Source organism: Ambystoma mexicanum, chromosome 1q (assembly GCF_040938575.1).
Source record: "Ambystoma mexicanum isolate Mex_15411 chromosome 1q, UKY_AmexF1_1, whole genome shotgun sequence".
NCBI lineage: Eukaryota > Metazoa > Chordata > Amphibia > Caudata > Ambystomatidae > Ambystoma > Ambystoma mexicanum.
The window spans coordinates 1,405,952,875-1,405,980,372 of NC_090922.1; the positions used below are offsets into that span (position 1 = coordinate 1,405,952,875).

General features: G+C 43.7%; 1 protein-coding gene across 1 annotated transcript in view; it reads right to left on the bottom strand.

Annotated features, from left to right (window-relative positions):
• The window catches only part of LOC138548298 (vitamin D3 hydroxylase-associated protein-like), a 428,655-nt gene that overhangs the window by 252,561 nt on the left and 148,596 nt on the right, over positions 1 to 27,498 (bottom strand). The window contains exons 4-6 of the mRNA XM_069642266.1: positions 15,309 to 15,442; positions 11,942 to 12,148; positions 5,656 to 5,696 (exon numbers count right to left, since the gene is read on the bottom strand). Of these exons, the coding sequence (XP_069498367.1) occupies positions 5,656 to 5,696; positions 11,942 to 12,148; positions 15,309 to 15,442 (382 nt within the window). The remainder of the gene's footprint in view (positions 1 to 5,655; positions 5,697 to 11,941; positions 12,149 to 15,308; positions 15,443 to 27,498) is intronic.

Genomic DNA, 27,498 nt, shown 5'->3' on the forward strand with positions numbered 1-27,498 from the left:
ACTATCACGCTTACGTACACTTGACGGTCTATTTCTAATCAACTTTGATGCAAGTAAAATAAACGCTGTTATTCCTTGCCTTTTAGAATACAATAGACTTCGCTCACTATACACCCCCCACCTAAACACATATTCTGTTCCACAAAAAGTAAAACGTTATAAAAGAATAATGAATCAAAGAGAAATGCAACAGGATGTCACTGCAAATCCTCCAAAGAGAGTAAAAGAAACTAATACTTCATCAAGTACCACAAGCAAAAAAGAATCAATTAGGGAAAGTAAACCAGGTACTTCTTTAAAGAAGGAAGACAAACTCCAAAAAAAGCAGTTAGATACCAGCAGAACTACCTGGACCATTTAAATTCTCAAATATAGTTGGTGTAAGTTGCTACACAAATGTTGCAATGAATATTCTATTTCAATTACCACCAATTGTTGACAACATTTACTTACACAGTACAGACCCGGTGTCCAGTCATTTGGTCGACTGAAAACTGGTCGAATGACATTTGGTCGACGCAATTTGGTCGAAAACCAAATGGTCGAATTTTTTTTTATTTATATATTTATTTTTTCGGGTTTTCGTTTTTTAAAAAAAGGGGTTTTTAGAGAAAAAAAGGGGGTTGGGGGGGACCCCCCAAAAAAATAAAAAAAGGGGTGAAAATAAAAAAATAAAAAAATTCGACCATTTGGTTTTCGACCAAATTGGTTCGACCATTTGTCAGGTCGGCCAATTTTTTTCGACCAAATGTCTGGTAACCTACAGACCCAGTGTGTTTGCAAATGTTAGTACTTCACAGAAATGCAGCAAACAATCCTGACAACACGTATAGTGATTATGGAATAAGACAACAATTGGACTACTGTGCTGGAATGGTGAAATTGACTATAAACTCACAGGAAGATCCACAAGAATTTCTAATGTACTTACTACAAGTACTGGAAAACAAAAACATACCTATAAATGAAATCTTTCAGATGTCATACATGTGGAAACATACATGCACTCTCTGCAACAATGTGACACAAGAAGAAATCCCCAATAAACGCTTCATATATATATCAATACCTAATTGTGAATCCATTCCATTTCAGCGACTTGTACAAAATGCAAACCATGGTAGATTATGCTCTACCTGCAATTCAGATAATCGCTCCACGTTAGTAATACAAACACATAGTAAATACATAATACTAATGCTTCTACGTTACAATGCAGATGGTACCAAAAACAACTGCAAGCTGACTGGATTCACACATGGTCAAATATCACTTGCTAAGAAAACCTTCACAACAATAGGTATAATCTACCACGCAGGAGCCACAACCAATTCAGGGCACTCCACTGCATATATAAAAAAGAAATGTGGATGGTTTGAATGTAATGATAGTACCATTACTCTAAAGCAGAGATTACCAGCAAATCTTACAAATGCTTATTTGATGTTCTTAAAACCAAAATTTGATAACTAAACTGTATTTAAACCCTAAGTAAACTTGTGTTAAAAATATAAACTGTTAGAATACTCCAAAAGCTATCTAACTGCTCAAAGATTCTACAACAACTAATCAGATAAATGAATACCACTAAATTAGACCAAAAAATACACAGTTAGAATACGCCAATTGGTATCTAACTGTCCCAAAATTTAACAATATCCAAATAGATAAATCAATACCACTAAAATATATCAAAAAAATAGACAGTTAGAATACGCCAATTGGTATCTAACTGCTCCAAAATTTTATAATATCCAAACAAATAAATAATATGTTACTGCTCCAAAAAAATGCAACAAGCCAAAGTATAAAGCATTAGCCAGAAACAACTAGACCAAACAGTAAGTATACAATAATAAGGAGAACCATAGCAGCATATCACATCCATAGTATCTAATACCTTTGTTCCTTATACATTTGTTTTTCACCCAAAGTTATAAGCAAATATGAATGTGATATGCTGCGGTGGTTGTGGCCAGGGCATAGAGTCTTGGGTGCATGGCCAAATGGCCATGCACCCAAGACTCTATGCTCTGGCCACAACCACCGCAGCATATCACATCCATAGAGTCAAACATTTCAACTATGGTCTATGGAAACCTTTAATGTCCGTGGACATTATGAGTGTTCTTAGAACACTTTCAACTTGCCAGCAAACAATACGGACAGCGTTTTCAGGACACCCCCTACGAACATTTCAGAACAACGCGATAGTTCTTAGAACACTTTCAACTTGACAACAAACAATACGGACAGTGTCCTCAGAACACCCCCATTTTGTTTATTTGCGAACATTTCAGGACACCGCAAGTGTTCTAAGAACACATTCAACTTGCCAGCGAACAATACGGACTACGCCTTCAGGACACCCCCATTTTGTTTATTTGCGAACATTTCAGGACACCGCAAGTGTTCTTAGAACACATTCAACTTGCCAGCGAACAATACGGACTACGCCTTCAGGACACCCCGTACAAACATTCCAGGACACCGCGAGTGTTCTTAGAAACGTCTTCAGAACACCCCCATTTTATTTATTTGCGAACATTTCAGGACGCCGCGAGTGTTCTTAGAACACATTCAACTTGACAGAGAACAATACGGACAGCGTCCTCAGGACACCCCCATTTTGTTTATTTGCGAACATTTCAGGACACCGCGAGAGTTCTTAGAACACATTCAACTTGCCAGCCACAACCCCCCATTCATATTTGCAGACATTTCAGGACACAGCGAGTGTTCGATAACGTCTTCAGAACACCCCCATTTTGTGTATTTGCGAACATTTCAGGACACCGCAATTGTTCTTAGAACACATTCAACTTGACAGAGAACAATACGGACAGCTTCCTCAGGACACCCCCTACGAACATTCCCCGGACACCGCGAGTGTTCTTAGAAACGTCTTCAGAACACCCCCATTTTGTTTATTTGCAAACATTTCAGGACACCGCAAGTGTTCTTAGAACACATTCAACTTGCCAGCCACAACCCCCCATTCATATTTGCAAACATTTCAGGACACAGCGAGTGTTCGACAACGTCTTCAGAACACCCCCATTTTGTGTATTTGCGAACATTTCAGGACACCGCGAGTGTTCTTAGAACACATTCAATTTGACAGAGAACAATACGGACAGCGTCCTCAGGACACCCCCTACGAACATTCCCCGGACACCGCGAGTGTTCTTAGAAACGTCTTCAGAACACCCCCATTTTGCTTATTTGCAAACATTTCAGGACACCGCGAGTGTTCTTAGAACACATTCAACGTGACAGAGAACAATACGGACAGCGTCCTCAGAACACTCCCATTTTGTTTATTTGCAAACATTTCAGGACACCGCCAGTGTTCTTAGAAGCATCTTAAGAACACCAGCATCTTGTTTATTTGCGAACATTTCAGGACACCGCGAGTGTTCTTAGAACACATTCAACTTGACAGAGAACAATACGGACAGCGTCCTCAGGACACCCCCATTTTGTATAGATGCAAACATTTCAGGACACCGCGAGTGTTCTTAGAAGCGTCTTCAGAACACCACCATTTTGTTTATTTGTGAACATTTCAGGACACCGCACGTGTTCTTAGAACACATTCAACTTGCCAGCCACAACCCCCCATTCATATTTGTGAACATTTCAGGACACAGCGAGTGTTCGACAACGTCTTCAGAACACCCCCCTTTTGTGTATTTGCGAACATTTCGGGATACCGCGAGTGTTCTTAGAACACATTCAACTTGACAGAGAACAATACGGACAGCGTCCTCAGGACACCCCCTACGAACATTCCCCGGACACTGCGAGTGTTCTTAGAAATGTCTTCAGAACACCCCATTTTGTTTATTTGCGAACATTTCAGGACACCGCAAGTGTTCTCAGAACACATTCAACTTGCCAGCCACAACCCCCCATTCATATTTGCGAACATTTCAGGACACAGCGAGTGTTCGACAACGTCATCAGAACACCCCCATTTTGTGTATTTGCGAACATTTCAGGACACCGCGAGTGTCCTTAGAACACATTCAACTTGACAACGAACAATACGGACACATATTGAGTCCTCAGAACACCCCCCATTCAGTTTATTTAGAACATTTCAGAACACCTGTGATGTCCGCAGACAAATCGAACACAAAAAGAACGTCTAACACATAAAAAAACACAACTTTCATCCTATCTCATACACTCCCACCCTCCCCAAACACTCCTACACACCAACACACTCTACTAAATACAAATTTTGAACAAAGTTTCACTGCGCTGTCTGCGGATTCAAGATGGCGGGCGCTACCGAAAATCTGACGCGCTTCACGCTCCACGCCGACCAATCAGCGAACACGTTGCATGTCCGCGGACATCACGCAAGCCAATTGGCCAATCAGGACACTGTCCGTGGAGCGAACAGAGAAGTGTGTCCGCGGACCGAACACAGATATTACTAATTTTTTTGACCTACTTTTTGGTCATTTTAAAAAAAACGACTGGATGGATTTTCACCAAATTTGCAAAAGCACGCTTTCGGGACCAAGCCGCTGCTCCTGGTCCAAATTTGGTGAAAATCCGTCCAGCGGTTTGGGCTGTAGACGCGAGCAAAAATGTTTTCCCATTATGTCTATGGGGAAAAAAAAAGTTTTGGGACCCCCCCTATAACTTTGCCCCCCCTGGACGAAACCTCACCAAACTTTGCAAAAAAATTCAGAGTGACCCAAATACTTTTTTTTTGGTGAGGATTCGTCCAGGAAGAGCGAAGTTATAAGCCGCCCAAAAAGTGCTCTTCCTATGGAAACACCAACTTAACCATAACTACCGTGGCCATGTAATATATACAGTTTATAAGAGCAGCCAAACCTTTCCTTTCCACTCAGAACTGCATCACCCTAGCCAGAGCCCTTGTACTATCAAAACTGGACTATTGCTACACCCTCTATGTAGGAGCCAACAAACAAGTAACCAATACAATCCAGACCTTGCAAAATAATGCTCTCAGAGCTGCGCTCAGCATCCCCAAGAGAGATCACATCTCCTACATCAGGAGAAGTCACAACTGGTTTACCACCACTGACAAAATTCTGCTCAAAGTAGCCTTCTTAACACACAAATGCCTCAACAATGAAGCCCCTCACTACCTTGCCGACAGAATAAAGAGATACACCCCCAACAGGCCCACCAGATCTGCCAACACCAACCTTCTTACAGTTCCTAGATACAACCGAACTAAAATGGCCGGTAACAGCTTCCAGGTGAAAGCGGCCCAACACTGGAACTCCCTACCACCCTCCCTCAGGACACCTCAAACCTATCCCCACATTAGGCGTAGTTACTTACAATGCTTAAAGAATAAGGACCAATAACTGACCTCGCCTTTCTATCCATGTAAATATCTTCACCTGCTAACTGTATATTACTGACCAACTACTCACCAACTCTGCTAATTATGTAAATATTTTTACATGTATTCTGTATATCAATGGATCCATCTGAAAATGTATCTACCTATGTATACACTGTAATTACTGTACAGCAGTGTAACCAAGCTGAGAATAATCTTGCTGCTCCTGCGCCCTCATACCTCTGTGTCTGGCACGCAATATAAATGAATAAACATAAACATAAACATACCACATTGCATCAAGAAGATTGACATACCTGATGTTATGCCACTTAACGGTGCAGCAATGCCACCAAGGCTGAAGATGACAAAAGAAAATTCATTAATACAAGGTATTACAATGTGAAGCAATGCACAACAAAATCAATAAAGCAGTTAATTTATTGATATGTGGTGATTCTATGACCAGTGATTGCCATCTCTCATGTGTCTGAAAATTGTATGGTCTATATGTATGTATTGGGTTTTTCATAGAGCCAACCTACCTGGGAAGCAGTAGAACACTGCACAATAGGCAGATATGATCAAGAAGATCCATTTGCAAGGATAGAATATTAAGGGTTCAGCTAGAAGGATGGGGATAGAGGAGAACAGAGGTTAACTGCAGGGGATAAAGTTAAGGGTAGGAAAAGCCGGAACTAATCCAGGTTGGGGAGGTTGTGCAGCTGTGTTCTTGTGGGAACTGTATTTCTGTAATTTTCCAAAAGTATGACAGTCCTAAATGTGCCTGCAGTCGCTGGGTGACAGAACTGAGTGGAATAAAAAAGAGTGTTCTTTGTTAAGTGTAGGAAATGCATGGTGTGATATCATGTCAGCAGGACATCGTGCATGTAACTATGTTTCTAATGGATTCCTTCCCCCTATGAATTCCTCATCTATGATAACCTATCTGGAGGCAGCTGATCTTCAGAAAATGCTCTTCCACCAGCTGGTACAGTGCGGCTCTGCATCGGCTCCACCCAATACCCCTACATACCCACGCAGGACATGACAACGGGGCCGCCTGCAACCCCACTGAGGCATAGTATTTTAAACCTTGCATGGATTGTGGCCAGCAGATTTTGGTGTAAGATTTGCATTGCATCTGTTTGTACTGCTTGGGGAAGAAGCACAATGTCAACTATTGTGGTTCGTGCCAATCCATGCTTCCCACGGCCCCTATGGGAAAGGGTGGCTAAACTCTTCACCTACTCAAAAAGGCGTTAGGTGAAGGTGTGTGGTCTCGATCAGGGTTGTGCGGGTCAAAGCCCCTATCTGAGGACAGGTCAATCATGAAGAAAGACAAGAAGAAAAAGCACCACAAGAGGTCTTGCTTCGCTAATGGTTCTTCCTGTCATCATTCTTCTTAGTTCTAAAGGAGGAGGAGTCAATGCCTCAGAGACTCCCAGAAGTGACTCTGCAGGTACTATGTCCCACCTAATACTCCACCGTGGAGGAATTGGAGAACTTCTGCTTGAAGATGCTTGACATTTTCGCCAAGGCCCATGGGCCTACATATTTGGTCTCAGTGCTGTTAGTCCCACTGGCTTCAACAGGAACCATTGCATTGACATACACCAGCAGTATCCCTGCAGTGGACCATTATCACATATCTACAGACCCACAACTAGAAGCCAAGGGTGAACATTTCTTCTGACGCTGTCACGTACTGCCTGCGGGCGCTCTAGTCTCGGAAGTGGTCCCGTAATCATCCTTGATGTCATATGTGCTGAGGGCTTTGGGGCCTCTCTGCAATAAGCCCCTCTGCTTATGAGGCCTTTTATGACAAAAGTGAGCCAGACCTACAGCAAGGAAAGCTAACCTATGCCCTTTGGGATGGAACCCAAAAGCTCCAGGGAAGGCACAAGCTTCTCAGAGGAATTTTACAGGCAAGGTGAGGACATCCAAGTACAGGCCGCAGACTTTCAGGAGGTCAATGGTCTTCAGACCTCCTCTGAGCTAGATATCCTTCCAGAGATTGATGACTAAGGTTGCTGATATCCTGGGGTTATTGGCTCTGTCCAGACCAAAAGTCTATTTTAACTTAATTAACATTCTGAGGAAAGGATCCAAAAGGTAAACCTTGCTACCATTTAATGTGGCTTTGCAGGCTATGGTGTTAGAGGTGTGGGAAAGGCTTAACGCTACACCTGCCATCGACAGGGGGATGGGAAGAAACATTGCACCTCTCCATCTGATCCAGCCTTTTTATTCACACAAGTTCAAAACCCTCTGCATCGTGCATTCTGGGACCTGGGGCATCAATACCTTGAACTCTCTCTCCCTAAATATCTTCCTTCTCGAGCTCTCCGCTCATCCCCCTCCAACTCCCTCAGGGTCAGTCGCTTCTACAAGCAACGAGTTGGTGGTAGATCTCTTTCTTCGGATGGTGCCTCCGTCTGGAACTGCCTCCCTGCCTCCCTGCAACTTGAGAACCATCTCTGGATCCGGAAGCACCTCAAACCTTCCTCTTTGCTTCTGCTTTCTCTCCTTCTCTCCCCTGCTGAATTCAAGACTGAAACTGCACTGGTTACCTGGCCACCCTCTGATCTAGGGCCCAGGTCACCCCCCCACCAGTTGCATACCTGCACTGCCACCCTGGCAACCCCTGCACTTGGGGACCGCTGTCTGTATCCCTACAGTCCCCCTCCCAGCACTTGACACCTGATGCCTGCACTTTCCCTTGCACTTGCCACCAACTGGCCTTATTTGTATTATTGTTCTATGTATTCTATGTATCCCATGTACTGCACAGTCCCCTCCCCTTTCTCCCCCCCCACACGTTTCCTCGTTCCCCCTTCCCTCGCACTTGCGCGATCTGAATGACACTGGGCCTAGTAAGATGGTTTCTCTGTCTTCCCTCTGTTCCCCCTCCCTTGCCTCGTCGCGCCTTGAAACATTTGTGTATAGGTGCGGTATAAATTCCATATCATATCATATCACATGCCTCCCCTGAGAGTTTAGTGGTTCACATTGTGAAGGTGAACGTGAAGACATCCACTTTTCCTTCTGTCTCATCTGACAGAGAGTCTAAGAGATTGTACGTCTGGGGAAAAATGGTGATTGCTCTACAGGGCTGTGATTGTCTCTTGCACAATGACAAATTCCATTTTCAGCAGAGTATATCCATGAAGGTGATATGAGGGAGGGGTTTATGGCAGGGAGGCATCTCATTGGAACCTGCAGTCAGGTCTCAGCACATCAAGATGTGTTGGATGCTCCATGGTCACGGGTATGGTGGTGCGATGTTACTCATGGATGAGGACATCATGCTTTACAAAACGTACAGGCAAGGCACTGGTGATGCCCTTTGGTGGGCAGAACCAGCCTGTGGCCAAGGCTAACAATGTTCTACAACATTTCCAGTCCCCCAAGGTGATGGCATAGTCTTTAGGGTTGAGAGTGCAACAACCCTCTGTGCCATCAACAAGGGGTCAGGGTTTTTGCCTTGCTACCTCCTGTGCCCCTTGTGTAAGAGGTCAGGTGGCAGCTAGGGATGTAATAGCAGCAGCGAATGCCCACTCAGCCACCAAGGGTGCAAAACCTCAGTGTGGACTTGTGAAACAAGTCCCCTGTGGAATGGGTAATGTCCCTGTTCAGCAAGGAACGGTCTTGATGCTTGGGCCTTAAAGGTCATTCAGCATGTCTCCCTTTCTTTATTCCACCACCTTGCCTCCAGACACAAACCTCTTGGAGGAGGTCCATCAGCTGCTCTCAAAGCGCACAATATAAATGGTTCTGCACTCAGAATAGGGCATGGGGTGGTGCTCAATTTATTTTCTGTTCATTAAAAAAGATTGGGGTGTGCTCCCAATACTCCATCTGAGGCTTATGAATTTGAATCTGCAAAAGGACAAATCCAAGATGGCAACACCAGCCCATATCCTCCAACCCCCGAAATGTGGGACTGCTTGATGTTACTGTACCTTCAGCATCTGAGGTTCGTTGTGGTCCTACATAACTACCAGTTTAGAGTCATGCAATTTGGATTTTCTTCACCAAGCTGCTGGTAGGAGTAGTTGCTCGCCTCAAGAGGGAAGGCTTTCATATCTTTCCATACCTGGATGTCTGGCTCATCACAGATCACTCCCCAAACCAGACGTTACCACATTTGTTTCACTTGTGCAGCCTGTTGCAGAGTTTGGGCTTTTCCCTGAACTGAAAAAGGTCTCATGGTTCACCGTTCCAGTCCGTCTGGTTCATTGGTTCAGTCTTGGACATTCAACAGGGCAGAGCTTTTTTGTCCTGGGGACCAAGTGACGAACATTTCCTCCAATCGCACAAACAAACCCCTACTCATCATAACTGTGCTCCTACATTCTAGTGGTGCCGGAGACACACTACACAAAAATGTTGCTCCAATTGCTACTCCACTGTCAGTGGTTGTGGTTTCAGTCATACATGTCCGATCTCCTGCAGGTCTCGAGTCATGTGGCTCAAGCCCTTGCATGGAGGTCCCTGAAGAAGCAACCTGCTGAAAGGTGCATTGTTCCATCAACCATGGCCTCAGGTGATGATATATAAAGGCACTCACCTCTCAGACCTGACCGTGAGCAGACTGTTGTCTCCCTCATGGTTTGGGGGGCACATCAATTTGCAGGAACTGAGGGCAATCAGGCTGGGCATGGTCGCGTTCCTCCCCTCTGTGCATGGGAATTGTGTGCTTAGCCTTATGGACAACACAGTGCTAGACTATTGCTGCATAGGACATCTCTTACAGATTCTCCCCACAAGAGTGATGTAAGTTTCCTGGCATCCTGGAAGTAAGGGTGATGCTTCTGGAATGTTCTGGTGCACTCTGTTGAGGCTCCGCAGAGAAGTGTGGCCCTATCCTTTCACTCAACTCACTCTTCTCTTTAATATTTTCTTTGGGGTCCTTCCCCCTCTAGACTGATTTTATGCTGTCGATCCTGACCCAGTGTAGTGATGCTGCCTCATTCTGCCACTGCAATTTTCCTTAGGCCAAAGCCATAATGGTCTTCTGGAACCACCCTTTCCATACTGCCCATTAGGGTGGCCACTTTTCCTTCCTTGTTCCTCATCATCTTGCTCTTTTTCTACCAAACCAATCTCCTCCTCTCTGTCCTGATGGTATTCTTCTACCTCCTTCTTCCAACAACACTCTCTTCATGTGGAATCTTTCTCTTTCAGTATAATCTCCCGCAATGACAAATCATCTGCTCTCTCGGTTCCATGACATGACTCTCCTCTAGATACTGACTCTGCTCATTCATTCCAAGAGAAATCTCCAATCTGGTTTCCTTCTCCTCTCTTCTCTTTAAGTTGCCATTTCCTAATCTTCCCTCCATACCACTTACTCGCTCATTCCTAGATGATTTCTCCCTCCTTCCACTCTCTTATCCAATCTCCCTTCACCAACTGATATCTTGTTCCAAATATCGTCCACCGTCTCCTTCCAGATAAGATATCTTTGCTGTACAATAGTTCTCCCCTCCTCGTCACAGGCGGCTCCCCTTGCTTTCCTCGCCATGCTTGTATCCTTCTTTCTCTGCTCCCAAACAATCTCTCTCTCTCTTTTCCAACAATAAGACAGGACCTTCTACACACTATCATACTCCTGCTCTAGCACCTAATGTTTGCTCTCTCTCTCTCTAGGTCAATCTCTCCCTTCTATATGCTCCACACTCGTCTCATGTCACCACTCACAAATATGTCCTATGACCACGGTTCCACCCTCCAGATATCTTCCCTCAAGGTCACCAAGACCAGGTCTTACAGGGTCTGCTGCTCTCCTCCTACCAGCTTTCCCAAGGGTAGGAACCTGAATGAGAGTGTTGTTAAGGCTGGTCTCTCTTCCCCTTGGCTGGAAATTTGGGCTGGTGGTTGCACCTGGGTAGTATTGGCTTGGTTGACCTATGATTGTGCCATGTGCTTCTGGTCATGTTTAAAAGACCCTTTTGCCCCAACGTTTGATACCACTTTGAGTAGAATGACAAAGGTCACCATCAGGGCCTTGCACATGGTATTTTACTCTTGTTTTAAGAGGCAGGATGCATTTGTGCATTCAATTTGCAGTCCATGTAAAATGCACATTGGTGACATTGCACCATTTGTTGCTAACCATGTGCACCTACTGTGCCTGTGCTTAAAGGTGCAATGTGCGTCCATTGCAGCTTTCATGCACAAATGCATTCTCTATGATTTCGTCCAGTGCATCTAACTTGCATTTATTTGCATCTCTTGAAAACCTAGTGTGGTTTCTCTCTCAAGGGCTGTGATAGGAGGACCTGAAATACATTTAAACCATAGTGCACTCAAGACATTCTGTAGACGTTAAGATGTGGAGCTGGGCAAAGCCATCATGTGGCCATGATGTGACCTACAAGAGAACAATCTCATTGACATTCATGCTGCTACTTTGCACTCCTGCATGCAGGAACTGCCATGCCCAGAATGATGTCTTCTTGGTAGAATCTTATTTCATCATTAATGCAGATACAAAATTGACCACTACTGCTCTCTCTAATCACATTTTGTGTTGTACTCTTAACATTAGAAAAGCAGTAGCTATGTTCCTTTTCATTTGATCATGCCATAACATACCTCAATCTGTATCCCGTTGGCTTTATTCCGCAGATGCCACAAAAGCTGGAAGGCACCCGAATGCTCCCGGCGATGTCAGAGCCAAACCCCAAGATTGAGCCGCCTCCGGCCAGGAGAGCACCCTCTCCTCCCGAGGAGCCGCCAGGTGTTTTCTTCTGGTTCAGGGGATGTAAAGTTTGGCCAAAGATCATGTTGCTGCAGTCATAACTGTGTTGGAATAAATGGGATACGCGTTAAGTATTATTACCAGTACTTCATTTACTATTCCCAGCTACTCTCATAATGTGCATATCAACTTTACAACTCAACAACTGATTCAGAAGCATGTAGCAATTTAGAAAATATTGAGTTTTTTATATATGTATCTCAGCATCTCCCTTGAAGTAATTATCTGCAATTTTGGGACCTATTTCAGCAAATGATTTTATCATTAATTATCGAACATTTACTACTCTTTTACATATTTCTACTTTACAACTTCCTCTACTTGTTCTTTATTTAGATGTCACTCCTTAAGGGAAAGTCAACAATGTGTCGACTAGTGTTATATACATGGGTAGGGCTCCGGCAACCGAGAGGGACAAGCACAGTATTCCAAACATTAGACACAGAGAGTAAATCACACCGTGAGGCTGTAATCCTAACACCACTTTATTTACTGGTAATGACAGAGAAGACGCAGAGAAAAAAGCATTGTGCCAGCCAAGCAATGTATTAATCCACCCAATTTCATTCGAGTTGCAGGGAGATAGGACATAAAGCTACCTCATACCCAATTAGTCTTGCATCTCTCATCATACATGCATACCGCCATGAAACTGTCTTTGTACATGGTCTTGTAGAGTATTCTCATCTTTGGGAATGCACAGGAGTGAAGCCACTCGCTATCGTGTCAGGAAATTCAAGTTCAAGCTCTATTTCCAGCCTTGGCTCAAGTGACAGGAGACCACGATCTGACCATTTTGCAGCTTTTAAATGCTCTAAATGTATTAAAACTTGGCAACCTTTGCGTTCTTTCTTGCAACTTAATGTGAGAAGATTCATCCTCTGCACATTCGTTCTTCTTCATAGTAGATAGCTGACCTCGATTTCTATGGTCTTGATTTCGGTCAGACAACCTCGCCACGCAGCTCCATGATCCTATTATGCTGCTGCAACACAGTTTTCCACTCCACCTTCATGGTTTCTGGCTTACTTAAGTTCTGAAAAATAATGGCCTAGCTACATTAAATGATTTCGCCTCATGCCTCCTGCTATCCTAAAGTAAGCTCACACTTTGGTAGTTTCTAATCTATGAACAATTATACATTTCTCCTCTACAGGGATAGTACAGGACTGACTTAAATCAGCTGTGGGAATAGCTTTGCCGAAGGAGAGACTCCTTGATACTACAGACTCTTTCCTATCCAGGTAAATTGATGGAATCCATTGCGACTTACTAATTACAAGCTTCTGTGGAATAATCCCTTCTCTTGGATGACTCTCAGGCCAGTTTTATACATGTCTATCATACATATTCAATTGTCATCATGACAGTAGGCAAACTACGAAAAGTAGTGAAAAGAAGCAGTGTTGCGACCTTTGGCGACATCCGCCATCGACCTTCATGGTCGGCCTATTTCATCTGGGCATTTAGGACAGAGACACAGCTTGGTTAAATTGCTTCTGAATGGGAATTTGCAGTCGGTGGATCTTTCCCCATTCAAGTCGTCCCAAATCGCTGTCACATGTGGACAACTCAAGGCTCATAGCTTAGCCAAACCTGTTTCACCCCTATATGCAACCTTTGGCTGATATTATCCAGGAGCAAGGGCTGACTTGTTACATGTATGTCAAAGGCACCCAGTTTGGTCTCCATCAAGGGTCGACCTGGGAATGACTGTAGACACTTCAGAGGTGACAGAGAGGAGGTGAGTCAGTGTATCAACTGAAATCAACTCAAGTTTAATCCATCCAAGATGGAGATTGCATTATGTGGACCCAGAAGATGAACCTCAAAACCTGATCCTAATCAAGCCTGTTTTCTAAACACTGGACATTCATTGATTTCTGCACCACCACTGGCCCCTAAGGTTCATTACATAGCAATGCTAATCGGTCCGTCAGTATCTCTGAGACACCAGTTCACATGCGCATGCTTTCTCTATCACTGCACGCTCCACAGATTCTTGGACAATTATATTTTCACATGGGTTTAAATTCATCAATGCTTTCATGTCAAGTCTTCTTAAATTCTTTAGCGTCATTTACTTGGGCCTACTTAAGACCATCCTCGTTAGATTCCAAATAATTCATAACATACAGGTACAGGATCAGGTACAGGCTAAGCTCTTTTTTTGGTTCCAGGCTGACTCTTTTCCCACAGTAACTGACTGTTCTGCGTTGTTATTGTCTTGTGAGCGCCTTGAGGCCCATGCGAGTATGGCGCAATATAAAAACTGAATAGATAGATAGAACGTTATTGAGATCAAACCACAGACAGCACATCTCTGCAGTACCCAGTGGACTTCTCCAGATGCCGATGAATGCATAGTATAATTGTAAAGCACTCTGCCTAGTCCCTTGTGCCTAGTTTCATTAGGAGAGATTCACCCTATGTCACCCAGATTCACCTCTTTGACTATCCCCAGTTTTAGATTACTAAGATCTTTCTCAGTACAGTGGCTATTCTTTGAAACTCTTTGCAAAAGGATACAGCAGCATGATATGTTATAATGGCATGGTCCATGATGCTGGGAATGCTGTGTCAGGGCTTGTTTATCTTAAGGTTTTCTTTTGTGATTTCTTATTTCTTGTTCCTACTCCTTTTCAAGGACCTCCTGATTCATCTTCTCTCTCTCTTCTTGTTCTCCTTCCTGAGTATTTCTCTTTAGTTCTATAGTTTGAGAATGTCTTTGTTGTTTCCTTGCTGTCCCAATTCATTATCTCTTTTTCCGCTATCATTTCATTTTGTTCCTTCTTCACCCATCAACTAATATCTACAATTCTCTCTTTGTTTAGCCCCTTATTCTATTGCTCTGTCTCTTATCCTCCCTCCTCTATAGTCTCTTTTTCTTAGTTTCTCTTTTTTGTTTGCGTTTCCTCTCACAAGGACCTTATTGTTCAACATCGACTAAATGTTGCTGTCTACCTCATATTTTTCACTTTAAACATTAATAACAATTATGCAAAGGCCTAATTGATTTGCTTCATTCATGAAAAATACTTAAGTGCTCCATCACAGATAAATGTAACTGTATAGGGTGAATTACTATAAGGAACAGTATGGATAAGCAAAGTTATGGAGTGAGCAGTAGGCAGTGTTGTCAGGTGACATATAGTGATGCAGAAAGAGAAAACAAAATGTGGATTAAATGTGTCCTCTTACCTCATCATAGATTGTGGAACGTTGGTCTGTACGAAAGGAATCGCCCCTTGTTTCTTTAAGACTTTGACTATCACGCAGTCTTCTTGCGTCACTTTATCAAGGAAATGGGCCATGCCGCATGTGGCTACGTGTCCCTGTGGGTTAGTACAACATCTATCAAATATGAAAGATTTAAAGGCAGATTTTCTTCAGAACATTTTTAGTATAGGCTATGGATACAGAATTCTGGAGGCTTACTAGGAATTTCTTATTTAATTTCAATGGATTCCCTTTACATCCAATGTCAGAAATATAGCAGCTATTTGAAAATGTTTCATTTCAAATGCCACAGTAAAAGCGTCTGCCCCAGAATTCCCATCTTTTTGTTCATCCTAACTTGGTAAAGACTGTGCTACATTTAAGCAATATAACGGCAGGGGGCATTACCGGGTGGGTAATGTCTTGGGGCATACGTTAAAAGCCAGAGCAAAGCAAGTGATTTATCGTTAGCCCCAGGGCATTACCTGACTGGTAATGCTACCCCATGGAAGAGTTATACTGGGGTACTAATAGTGTTTTTCTCAAGTTGGGAAATGGCTTGTTTGCTGTTTCACAAACTCCAAATCATGATTGCCGACATGGATCGGGAAAAAGTGAACTACATGTAGTCCCTTATCCATTTTCAATGTGGCCATTGCTGTGGGATGTATTGACCCACTTTTGCTCTGCTATGCTGCATCACTCTGTTATGGCAGTGCCAGAAACATCAAAATGGCTGCAAAACCCCTGAAAATTGCGCTTTTCAATGCACATAAAGATGGCTGCCCAATCTGCCATGCATGTTGTCAATGGTGGAACAGAGCTCTCACTACTGAAATGTGTCACTGGGCTCCACAACAATTGAAAGTGGAGTACAGAAGGAAAAAGCAGTGCTTTACTAAATGAAACCCCAAATATTGCTTTAAATCACCTTTTTTTTGCTGCTGAAACTTCAGAATGCTGGTAAAGAACACCTTCCAAATATTCAAAAATATTATCGCTGGGTGCCTACAATTCACTTAGTTTAAGGAATCACTGTGAATTTACAAGGTCCTGAAAGGTTAAGAGCACAAAGAGATATCCACAGCAAAGGTGGCCTTCCTGCGGATCTGTAAAAAAATCTTTGTGCGGCAGGGGGCTACCTGTGATGACAGCTGTCAGGGGCCTGCCTGATTAAACTTTTACATGTTATAAACTGAAAGTCAAATGTTTGCAATATAAGAGGCCTGTTACTGATAGTAACCCATATTGTAGCTGTTTTTGATCCCATAGGTTTAAAATCTTGAATGAGAATTCTATCTGTTATTTGATGCCACAAGTTTGTTTTGTGCTAAAGAAAAGCCAAAAGAATTTAACAATTAAATTAAAGCTGGCTGTGCTGCCAAGAACTGGAAAGGCAGGGTCTCCCAGAAAGAGGGCCTTCCTCTCAGCTGAAACTCACGGGGAGGTGCTAATTGCTGGTGAGCCCCGGACTAAACAGGACTAAACAATGGACATCCTCCGACCCAGGAAACTGGAATTGAGAGGGGGTCGTAAATGGCCTCCAGAAGGAAGAAGCCAGGAGGAGCATGCTCCTGGACTGCAGGGAGACAAAAAGAGGCAGACCTAAGCAACCATCTGTTGCTGGACATGAACAAACAATACTTTTTAAAAGACTTATAACTTGCTAGTCAAAATGGTGAAAAATACAAAAATGACAGAGTTGTACATTTAATTTCCGGCTGCACGGGTGAAGAGGCGCCAGAACTGTGTGACATGTTCTGAACAGCAATGGCAAGATATTTGATTTTACGCAAAATGTATTACTGTTAGAATTGTGAAAATGTACACACATATCCCTATGTTAAACACGCACATTTGTGGAAATTTGTTTAAAAATTCGACATTGTGTTCATAGTGAAAAGGGCAAAATTCTGTAGAAAGCAGGGACAAGATCCCATAGCTACAGGGTTTTGAGGAATAGCTGCTATGTAAAATATGCAATCTGTGTATGTGATCTTTATCAAGGTTGTACATGTGTAAATATCTATTTTGCCAAAAGTAGACTTTGTGTTCCAGTGGCTAGGGGTGGATTCTCAACATCATAAAATTATACCATAAAGAAGACACTCTGTTTCACTCCTCCTATCAAGGCCGAGAGTAGACTCTGACCCAATCACCTTTCACAAGGGCAGGCTTAGCTAAGCCGGCCCATATACCACTTTGTGATGTCATTTTTAAGGCACAAATAGAGACAGCAGAGAGCACATAGCACACAGATCCACTGACTCTCCTGATGCTGGCGGAGCACCCTGCTGCTGAAATCTACATCTTCCTTGCTCCAGACTCCAGAAACTTGGCAAAGCAAAGTCCTATTGCATAGCTGAACCACTCTCAGCTAGGCCTCAAATTCTAGAACAGAACCCAAAAAGCCTAAGGGAAGCATCATAATACAGCCGGGCTGTGCTGTTACTGCTTGCCTGCTGAATTGAAAGACCCTCAGAACCAAGAAGGCCAACTCCCGTGCTGTGCTGTGACATGCTGTGACCAGAGAGCCTTGCTGACCCTGTACAGTCCGATGTGCCCAGCTGTCAGTCCCTGATAGAATCCTGACAGTCCAGTATCCTGATGGTCCTAAATCTTAAATCCATTTGCTTTGTGAGTATTAGCAGGAAGCTAGAAACTGTTGATTCCTGTGCATTATCTTGTCCCCTCCTGAGCTCCGAACTATCTTTACTTCCATTATCAGTAACATTGTCTAAATCTGTAGTGAAATCTTATTCTGTCTATCTGTAAAAGCATCCTTTTTCTAGTCATTTGTCAACTTTGATCTATTAATTTCATTCGAGTGACCAGCCTAGCGCTCCTAGTTGGACAGCGAGGAACCAGGACTGAGTCGCAAATCACTCCTGACTCTTACCTGGTGCCTTAGCTTGGTTTAGCTTGGCTTCTCTAGTCCATAGTCAATATTTTTCTGATTTTAAAACTGAAGCCTCTTTCCATTCTAGCGCCTATCTTGCAAAAATGACCTTTACTAAAACTACTATTACTCCCTCCGTTTTTGTGATAGAAACGAAATTTCAACTTCTACTTGTAGCTAACATCCATATCTGACAATTGAAAAGCCCAATTCATTTTTCTCTTTCTGTGTAAGGGCGGAAAGGGGAAGTGAGACACTGTCTGATCTGTACTAGACCTGAAGACCTGGTCTCTCCTTCCATCTTTTTTCATTGTTTATTGGTTGGTTATGGGGTGCTGCAGGGGGAATTTCTAACCATTGTGCTATCTGATCTGAAACCAACACAAAAGTATTATTTTCTGTGCTGCATTTGTTTTGCTCATTACTAAGTCCTAGTGTATTAAAGATATCATTCTGTGTTCATTGGTGATTGTTGTTTACCTATTAATATATATATTGTAATTTTGATCTTAACTAAGTAAATAAATAATACCTTTTACAAACCACCCTGATTTCTGGTCCAGTGTGACCCGGGGTATTCTTAAAGTAAGGGGTGTGATATGAGTGGTACATCTTTCAAATAATTGAATCTATATATCAAATAAGTTTTTCCATTGCGCTGTACACTAGGCCGGGAATAGAGTGGATCGTCTGATTGAAATCCTTAACATTGCCATGACCGGGTACTCCAGGAACACTATTGTTCCCGGCACTGGCAATGTACAAAAAAACGACAGGTTAATGGGGTAGGGGTGGGGGGAGGGGTGGAGATGTGGAAAAGGGAGACGGGATGGGGGAAGAGGTAAGAGACCAGGGGGAACACACTTACCTGATTCCCAGCAAAGAAAGAAGCTTGGAACCGGGCCTTTAACACTTGGTAAAGACCATGTTCTGTGACTCCTCATTGGCAGGGAGGACACCACCTCCCTCGCCTGGTACTAATTCTCATTATCATATCTTCCAATGCATTTATTTTTGGAGTACAAAATATCCATAAACAGTCCAATGTTATGACAGCTTAAAATATTGTCAGTGTAGACACCTGCATCAAACCCCCTAGAGGTTTTCCTAAAACACACTTGCCTCAAACTGGCCAGCATCTTAGTGGAATCATCATGACAATTTCAAATCAAATATATAGAATAGTGAAAATGTAGAATGAAGGACTATGAAAAGTGAACATCTCGAAAAGGTATACATACAATTACAAATTAAAATCAAAAAAGGCATATAAAAAATCAAATTGGTATAGATGACATATTCCTTGTGAGAAGGCTGTCAAAAAACCATGTGACAAAATAAATATGTTGTCTAGGGCCCTGTACGCGTACCCTCAATCTTGAAGGGGATCCCACCTCACTGATCCGGACTCCCTATTCCCATAATGTTTAATGCAGTATTGGTTCACTATGGAAAGGTTTACCCTACTGTCTAAGCTTGCACTACTCCGTGGATACCTAAAGGTCATTGCCTGATCTCGCTCTCCCTGTGGAACTTTGTAAGTGATCTATATAGGGATTGTCTTGTACCATTTCTCTCTGTTGATGTCCTGTTTGTTGGTAATCTGACTCTTCCCTCCACTCCTTCTCTCTACCTATGGCTTCATTCTTTCTTTTTCTCCTTCCATCCACTCTTCTCCTCCCTCCTGATCTTACAACTGTTCTAACCCCTCCTAACTCTCCGCACCTCATCCCACTTTATAGTAATCCTCCCCTTATTCTTCCGGTTATTTCTCTCATCCTCTATCTGATCTTAATCCTCCTGTGTTTCTACGCTCCTTCTCTCTCCTAATCATGCTCATCCCATTACTCCTCCAAGCTCTACTCTACTTTCCATCCTAATCTTACTCCTCCTCTCACTCTTGCTCATTCGCACACAACTCCCCTGGGTTTATATAACTCCCCCCTTCTTGTCTAGAAATGTCCCTAAGCATCATTTGGGCACTTGGGCCCGCTCTCCCCCTGAGCCAATCTCTGATTTGTCTAGCCAGAGCATCTCCTATTGCCTGCCCTTATGGGTTGGACCTTCTCCTGGGATTCTTTGTACAGGCCGTGCTGGCCATGTGGTGTCTGCCATTCTCTGTGCTCTGTTCTTCTCCTATAGCTGTTAAATCACTGCCTATTAGAATTTTGGATTGTTTCTTGGTCTCCCCTACTGCCGTAGGGCTCCCTGTGGGTGCCAGCTCCACTGATGCTAATCTGTTCTTCCCTTGTAACTAGTTTGGGAAATTATAGTATGCGGTAGGACTCCCATTCACTTCTTGAAGTGTTGGAGAACTCAATTTTCCCAGCAAAAGCTTTTCTTTCTTTCTGGTCTAGGCTGGGTGTCGGCCATTGGTCCCAGATTCATTGTGGTACTCATAGTCCTGGATGTTGGACTCTGGAGGGTGCTGCTTCCCGGCATGCACTAGCCATTGAAATGGTATTAGAAGTGATGTGCGTGTTGGTAGCAGAAGTCTCTATGTCTTGCATTGGGATCAATGCCGATCTGCAACCCATTGGCTCTAGGGCATGATATGAAAGATTAGAGAACAAGAAGTGTCCAAGACGAAGCATGATAGGCACTGGGAGAGAGAAAGAGGCACTGGTGCACATACACATTTCCACACATAGTGGGGAGCTAGGAACTGAGAGCCTCTTAACTCTCTCAACAGAAATGCTGGGGATGGTGTGGCCCTTAAATAGCCCTAGAATCTGCCTACTACAGGTGACAGGGGGGGTCTTGCCTCCCCCCGCCACACACAGTGGCAGATCCATTGCCCTGTGACACCCTACCTAGGCAACCAAAAACTAGCACCTCTTCTAACCCCTATGCAGAAACAAATGCTCACCTACCACTTTACTCTCTCCATCTTTAAGTTAATTTAAATCCCAGTAAAAGCCTGTACCTCTGGTAGCCTTTGCCTCTTGTACATTAACATTGCACTGTTCTTCCAAAACGTAAATCCCCATTTTAAAGCCAGACAACTATAAAAACACATCTTTTTCCAGGCCTTTCACTGCATATCTCGATTTCAGATCAAAACTAAATAGAAATGTGAAAAGAAATCCAACCATTCATTCCCACCCCTGTTACCTTTGAACAACCTTTTGGTGCCCGGGGTATGAAATACATTCATTTGTTTAGATTGTAAAGTATGGGCCAACTACACCATCGCAGTCCCCAATTGTACATGGAGGGGTCCTTCAGGTACAATCTAGCCCGCAGAAGCCGAAGCTTCCGGCTCTCCCCCATATGATATAAGCCTATCACGATCACTGTTTTCCCAAACTGCTGCATAACAGAAGCCAGGTTAGGTGTAAATGAAACACATCTCAGACCAAGAGAATGTAAGGGAAACCAATTATTAAAGGTAAAACAAGGAGGGTTCAGGGAGTCCCTGTACCAGCACAAACATGGCCCATTGATGTGTGCTTGGGTGGATGGCCCCCAGGAGACTCTCTACCAAGTCTTTAGCTCACTGTCCCTTTCACAGAGGAGAAATGTCCCTTCCTATCAGTCTTTGTCCTGCCCAGCTGCAGTCCACCGAAATGCTAGGCAATTCTCTTCTGAACAAGAGTACCAACAGCAACCCCAGACACACGTGTCAGCCTAGTCGGGCCTCATCAGTGATGTGGAGCTGTGCCTCTCTAAGACAAGTGAGCAAGGGGTCCACGTCTGGATTCCCCTGTTCCCCTGGTAGCGTAGGTTACTTAATATGCAAAACAACTTAAAAGTGAATGGATCCAAATCGAGCGTCCTAATATTTTCCACAAAACACAGTCCGAAAACCCTTATCCCTTATGTGCTGGGTGTCATCATGCAGGGTAGTCAAAGGAGTCCTGAAGCAATGCTCACAGTTTGGTCGCCGGTCAGTGGTGTCTCACCAATTGACGGGCTTTTGAGGAATGCTCATGCCGGTGGTCCAGCGGCAGGTGCAAATATGTCAACAGTGTTCAGGTGTAACATGTTTTAGAAATTCACCACACAATATATCTGGAAAAATTGGGTCCATTGGCCATTTTTGTAAAAAATACAAATAAAAAAATACATCTTTTGTTTATCATGATAACTGATTGATCGCTGAGGTCCAAGCTAATAATAATAAGAAATGAATTTGTGTATAGTTTAGAGCAGCGTGGTTATCATGTAAAGAGATGAATTATTTTCTGGAATTATTTTTTATAAACATAAGTGACAATTTCTATGGCGTAATGCATGATTTTATTGTATGTTTGAACATTTTAATATTTTATCGAATTTGTTAATATCGTGTTTTATATGATATGAACATTTCAATTTGAACTAAAAACCCTTTAAAGATAAATACAAAAAAAAATTGTCAATTTTTGTGCACATTTTACCAATTGTTGTGCTATGATGGTTTGGTTTATAGAGAGCATGAGACCTACTGTAATGGACACAAAGCTTAAGATGGCCATTTTGTAAGACAGAATTGCAAGGAATCCCTAATACTTCACAGCTTCTGAGCCACCCATGATGCTTTAGATCTCTGCACTTGCCAGAAGTTTCAGACTCAACGAAAAAAAAGTGTGTGCGCAGTTAATAGTCCTGATGCATAATCTTGTAGATACATCCCATAGCTAATAGTCTGGATGCACTTGAATAGATTTGTGTAACAGCACAGTAAATGTGTCTGTGAGACAGAGCAGACCCACAGGGACATCATTTGGGGGATGCCACCTGCGACCCCTGTCGTCTCCCTTGCTACCACGGTTTCCCTTTTTGGTGTTTTTAAATGGAAGCTCCTGGGCTGTGGGCAGTGTTTGCTTGTTGTTTGTTTGCTTGTTCGTTTGTTTATGTATTTGTATTGCGCACCAGGGCGCAGAAGTTACAAGGAGGTTCACAGCTTAGGTTACAGCAAATAAATAGCTCATGGCAAGTATGGAACAGTCTATGGAAAGTGAGCTACAGACTTGGTAAAGACTCTCCCGGAGTCCTTCCACCCAAGAACTGGTCAATGGGCTGTGTTCGTGCCGGTAGAGGGACTCCCAGAATCGCCCTTGTTTTGCATATTCTTTTCATTTTTTTATTGTTATTGTTTTTTGGTTCCCACAAACCAACGAGTGGAAACCTTCACAAAAGAAAAGATAAGAAAAGAAACATTGCATAGTAAATAATACGTTTCTTCATAGATAAAACATAAACAAAAGATTAGCGATACCATAAAATAGCACACAAACTTCATAATAAGTACATAAAAGTCATCTACATCACCAAACTCAAATTCAGGAAGTTGGTAACGAGAGGAAGAAAGAGAAAGCTAAATATGGGAACACAAATACACTCCTTCAGTTATGTCTACAGATATTAGCAACTCTAGCTGTCTAGATATTGTACCGAGCAACCCACTAGTCCAGAAAGCTTCATTGCCTATACCAATGCTCAGATGTTTAACTCTATCTTCCTTTAGGGCCGTGCACCCCATCACCAGATGTTTCGTGGTTTCTCTCAAATCAGTATTGCCACAGAGCCTACAGTTCTTATTCCCTAGCCCAGCCATCCAGCCACTCACTCTCTCCAGGGTTGGGAACTGATTTAGGTGAAAACGCAAGTACAGGTTCCTCTTTTTTGGGCAGGGTAAAATGACAATGCATTACTTACCGTAAAAGCATTTCTGATGGTTGTATCTGCTTAGATTCACATGCTGTGCATAGGTCCGACATCCAGTGGTCACTGCGGAGTATTGCATTTTGTTTTTCGTAGTCGAAAAGGGGACGTCGACAAGGCGTGTCTGTAACACTATCCCTATAGTGACGTGCATTGTACCCACAATCCCTCACGCGTCGAGGTCCCTCTGTTTGTATTTTTCTGCCCTGAGGGAGCCTTCTAGACGTGAGTGAGTACAGAAAAGAGAGAATATATATAAAAAGTGTCTATGTTCCTTCCATCCGAGCGGGGAGGAAGGGTGGGGGCATGTGAATCTAAGCAGATACAACCATCAGAAATGCTTTTACGGTAAGTAATGCATTGTCTTCTGATGTTTGTTAATCTGCTTAGAATCACATGCTGTGCATAGACTAGCGAGCAGTACCCGGAGTTGGCGGTGGGTTATGAGAAGGAACAGTAGAGAAAAGATGTCTTAATACTGCCTGTCCCACCTGGGAGTCAGATCTAGAGTGTGTATCTAGACAGTAAAGGTGTGCACAGAACTCCAGGTAGCCGCTTTGCAGATGGACTCAAGGGGAACATTTGCAATGAATGCTATGGAAGCCCCAGTGCCTCGAGTGGAATGTGCTCTTGGCTTGAAGGGTAGTTCTCTCTTAGCAAGAGTGTAACAGAGAGTGATGCATAGAACAATCCATCTAGATATAGTGGACTTTGAAACTGCATCTCCTTCTCTTCCTGCTGCCACAGAGACAAAGAACTGATTAGTCTTTCTCAGTGGTCTGGTTCTTTCCATGTAGAACATGACTGCTCTGCGTACATCTAGTGTATGCAGACTTTTTTCTCCCAAGCTGGAAGGGTTTTGAAAGAACGTTGGTAGTTCTATAGACTGGTTTACATGAAATTTTGAGATGAATTTTGGTGCAAACCTTGGGTGTGTGCGTAGAACCACTTTATCTTTGTGAACTGTTACGAAGGGGTCTAGTACAGAAAGAGCCTGTAGTTCACTTACTCTCCTAATGGAGGTGATAGCTATTAGGAAAGCAGTCTTAAGAGTGAGGTCTTTAAGAGTTGCTTTGTGCATGGGTTCGAAAGGGGGGCCCATGAGTCTAGAAAGTACCACATTTAAGTCCCATCCGGGAGCTGGGTTAGCTATTGGAGGGTGTATTCTTTTTACCCCTTCCATGAAGGCTTTGATAACTGGTATCTTCCACCACGACACTTTAAGTTGGGAAGTGGTGTATGCAGAAAGTGCCGCTAGGTGGACTTTAATAGAATTGAACACTAGACCTGAATCCAGTAAATGGGTCAAGTATAGGACAATGTCAGTAGGAGAGCAGTCAATTGGGTTGATGCTCCTATTTGTACACCAGATGACAAATCTTTTCCATTTGCTAGCATAGCAGTGGCGAGTATTTGGTTTTCTGGCTTCCCTGAGGATGTCCATACATCTCTGAGGGAGTTGTAAATGGCCAAATTCTACGATCTCAGGAGCCAGGCTGCTAAATTCATGGTCTGAGGGCATGGGTGCAGTGTCTTGCCCTTGTCTTGTGACAGCATGTTGTATGGGCAGGGAAGTTTCACTGGGGGAGATAGGGACATCTCCATCAAGTGAGCGAACCAAGGTTGCCGGGCCCACATTGGGGCCACTAGTATCATGATAACCTGCTCCTGGTGCATCTTGTGCACCACTTTGTTGAGAAGGGGAGTCGGGGGAAAGGCGTAAACAAATTTCCCTGACCATTGAATCGACAGACCGTTCCCCTTGGATTGGTTCTGGGGGTACCTGGAGGCGTAACTTTGGCATTGTGAGTTTTCCATAGTTGCGAACAGGTCTATTTCCGGAAAACCCCATTGCGTGAAGACGTCTAAGACGATGTTTTCGTGCAATTGCCATTCGTACTCTTCGGGCAGTGGGAAGTCTCTGCTGAGCTTGTCTGCTAGCAGATTGAGTTCCCCTGGTACATGTTGCGATAGTAGAAACATGTTGTGTCTGAGAGCCCACTTCCATATATTCTGGGACAGTTTGGACAGTCCTGGAGAGTGAGTGCCCCCTTGTTTGTTGAGGTAGTACATGGCTGTGGTGCTGTCTGTGAGGACCATCACTGTCTTTCCTTGCAGGTGTTTCTGAAAGGCTTTCAGTGCCTTGAACACTGCTAGAAGTTCCAGCAGGTTTATATGTTTGGATGCTAAGCTCGGAGTCCACGCTCCGTGAGCAGTCTGATGGGATAGGTGAGCCCCCCATCCTGTGAGGGATGCGTCTGTGGTTAGAGTGGCTTCTACCGCGGGTGTGGCAAAAGTCTTCCCTATTAGCAGGTTTTCTTTTGTCCACCACCTCAGCGAAAGTACTAAGGCCTGCGAGACCACCACTAGATCATCCCATTGTCCGCTGGCCTGACACCACTGGCTGTTGAGCCACTCCTGCATTGGGCGCATGCGCAGACGCGCGTGAGGTACCAAATAAATACATGACGCCATCATCCCTAGCAAGCGCATAGCTTTGCGTACCGTCACCTCCCGACCTGTTACATAATGGGGGCTCTGAAACATCATGTTTTGGACCCTCTCGTTGGAGGGGAAGACGAGGCCGTCCTTTGTTTGAATTAGAGCCCCTAAAAATTGTTTGGTTTGGCTGGGTTCTAAGCTGGACTTCTTTTCGTTGATGGAGAAGCCCAGTTGGTACAAAAGGTTTACGGTCTTTTGGGTATTGGAGAAGCATGTTTTGTAAGAATCCCCGGTTATGAGCCAGTCGTCGAGGTAAGGGTATATTGGGATGGATAGCCTTCGCAGGTGGGCCGCTGCTACTGCCAGTACTTTTGTGAATACTCTTGGAGCAGAAGCTATCCCGAAGGGTAGTACTCTGAATTGGTAGTGTTTGTTCTCTATCTTGAACCTGAGGTATTTTCTGTGTGCTGGCAACATTAAAATATGAAAGTATGCATCTTTCATGTCTAGCGTTGTCATGTAATCCCCTTGTGATAACAGTGGGATTACTTCCTGCAAGGTCACCATACGGAACTTCTGTGGTTTGACAAAGTAGTTCGCTGGGCGCAGATCTAATACAGGGCGCATGGTTAAGTCCTTTTTGGGTACAAGGAAGTACACTGAATAAATACCTTCTGTTCCCTGAGATAGGGGGACAGGTTCTATTGCTTCTTTTTTCAGCAGTTTCCGTGGGTTATGGTTGATAATACCCATCGGTCTGATGATATTTCCTCCCATGCTGATAGGAACGATGTTAGGCGGCCCCCGACCGGTGATGCATGGGAGGGGACCCGAATCTTCGGGTCATTTGCTGGTATTGGGCGTGGAACCTCTGGGGCTGGAGCCACGACCTCTTCCTCTGCCACGCCGTTGGCCTCTTTGACTGAACTGGGTGTTACCCTGGTTAGAGGGCCAGTTGGTAGCAGAGTAACATTGTTGTTGGTTTTGCTGCTGTCTTTGGCCACGAAAGGAGCGTCTATTACCATAGCCTCGCCTGTTAGGGGGTCTAGATATTTGATCAAGAGTCTTGATGGTATCAAACTCTTTCTTAGCATGTTTTAGTGCCTCATCAACTGCCTTCCCAAACAGATGCGTCTGTTCTATGGGTTTATTGATGAGGGAGGCTTGGGTTTCGGGTTTAAA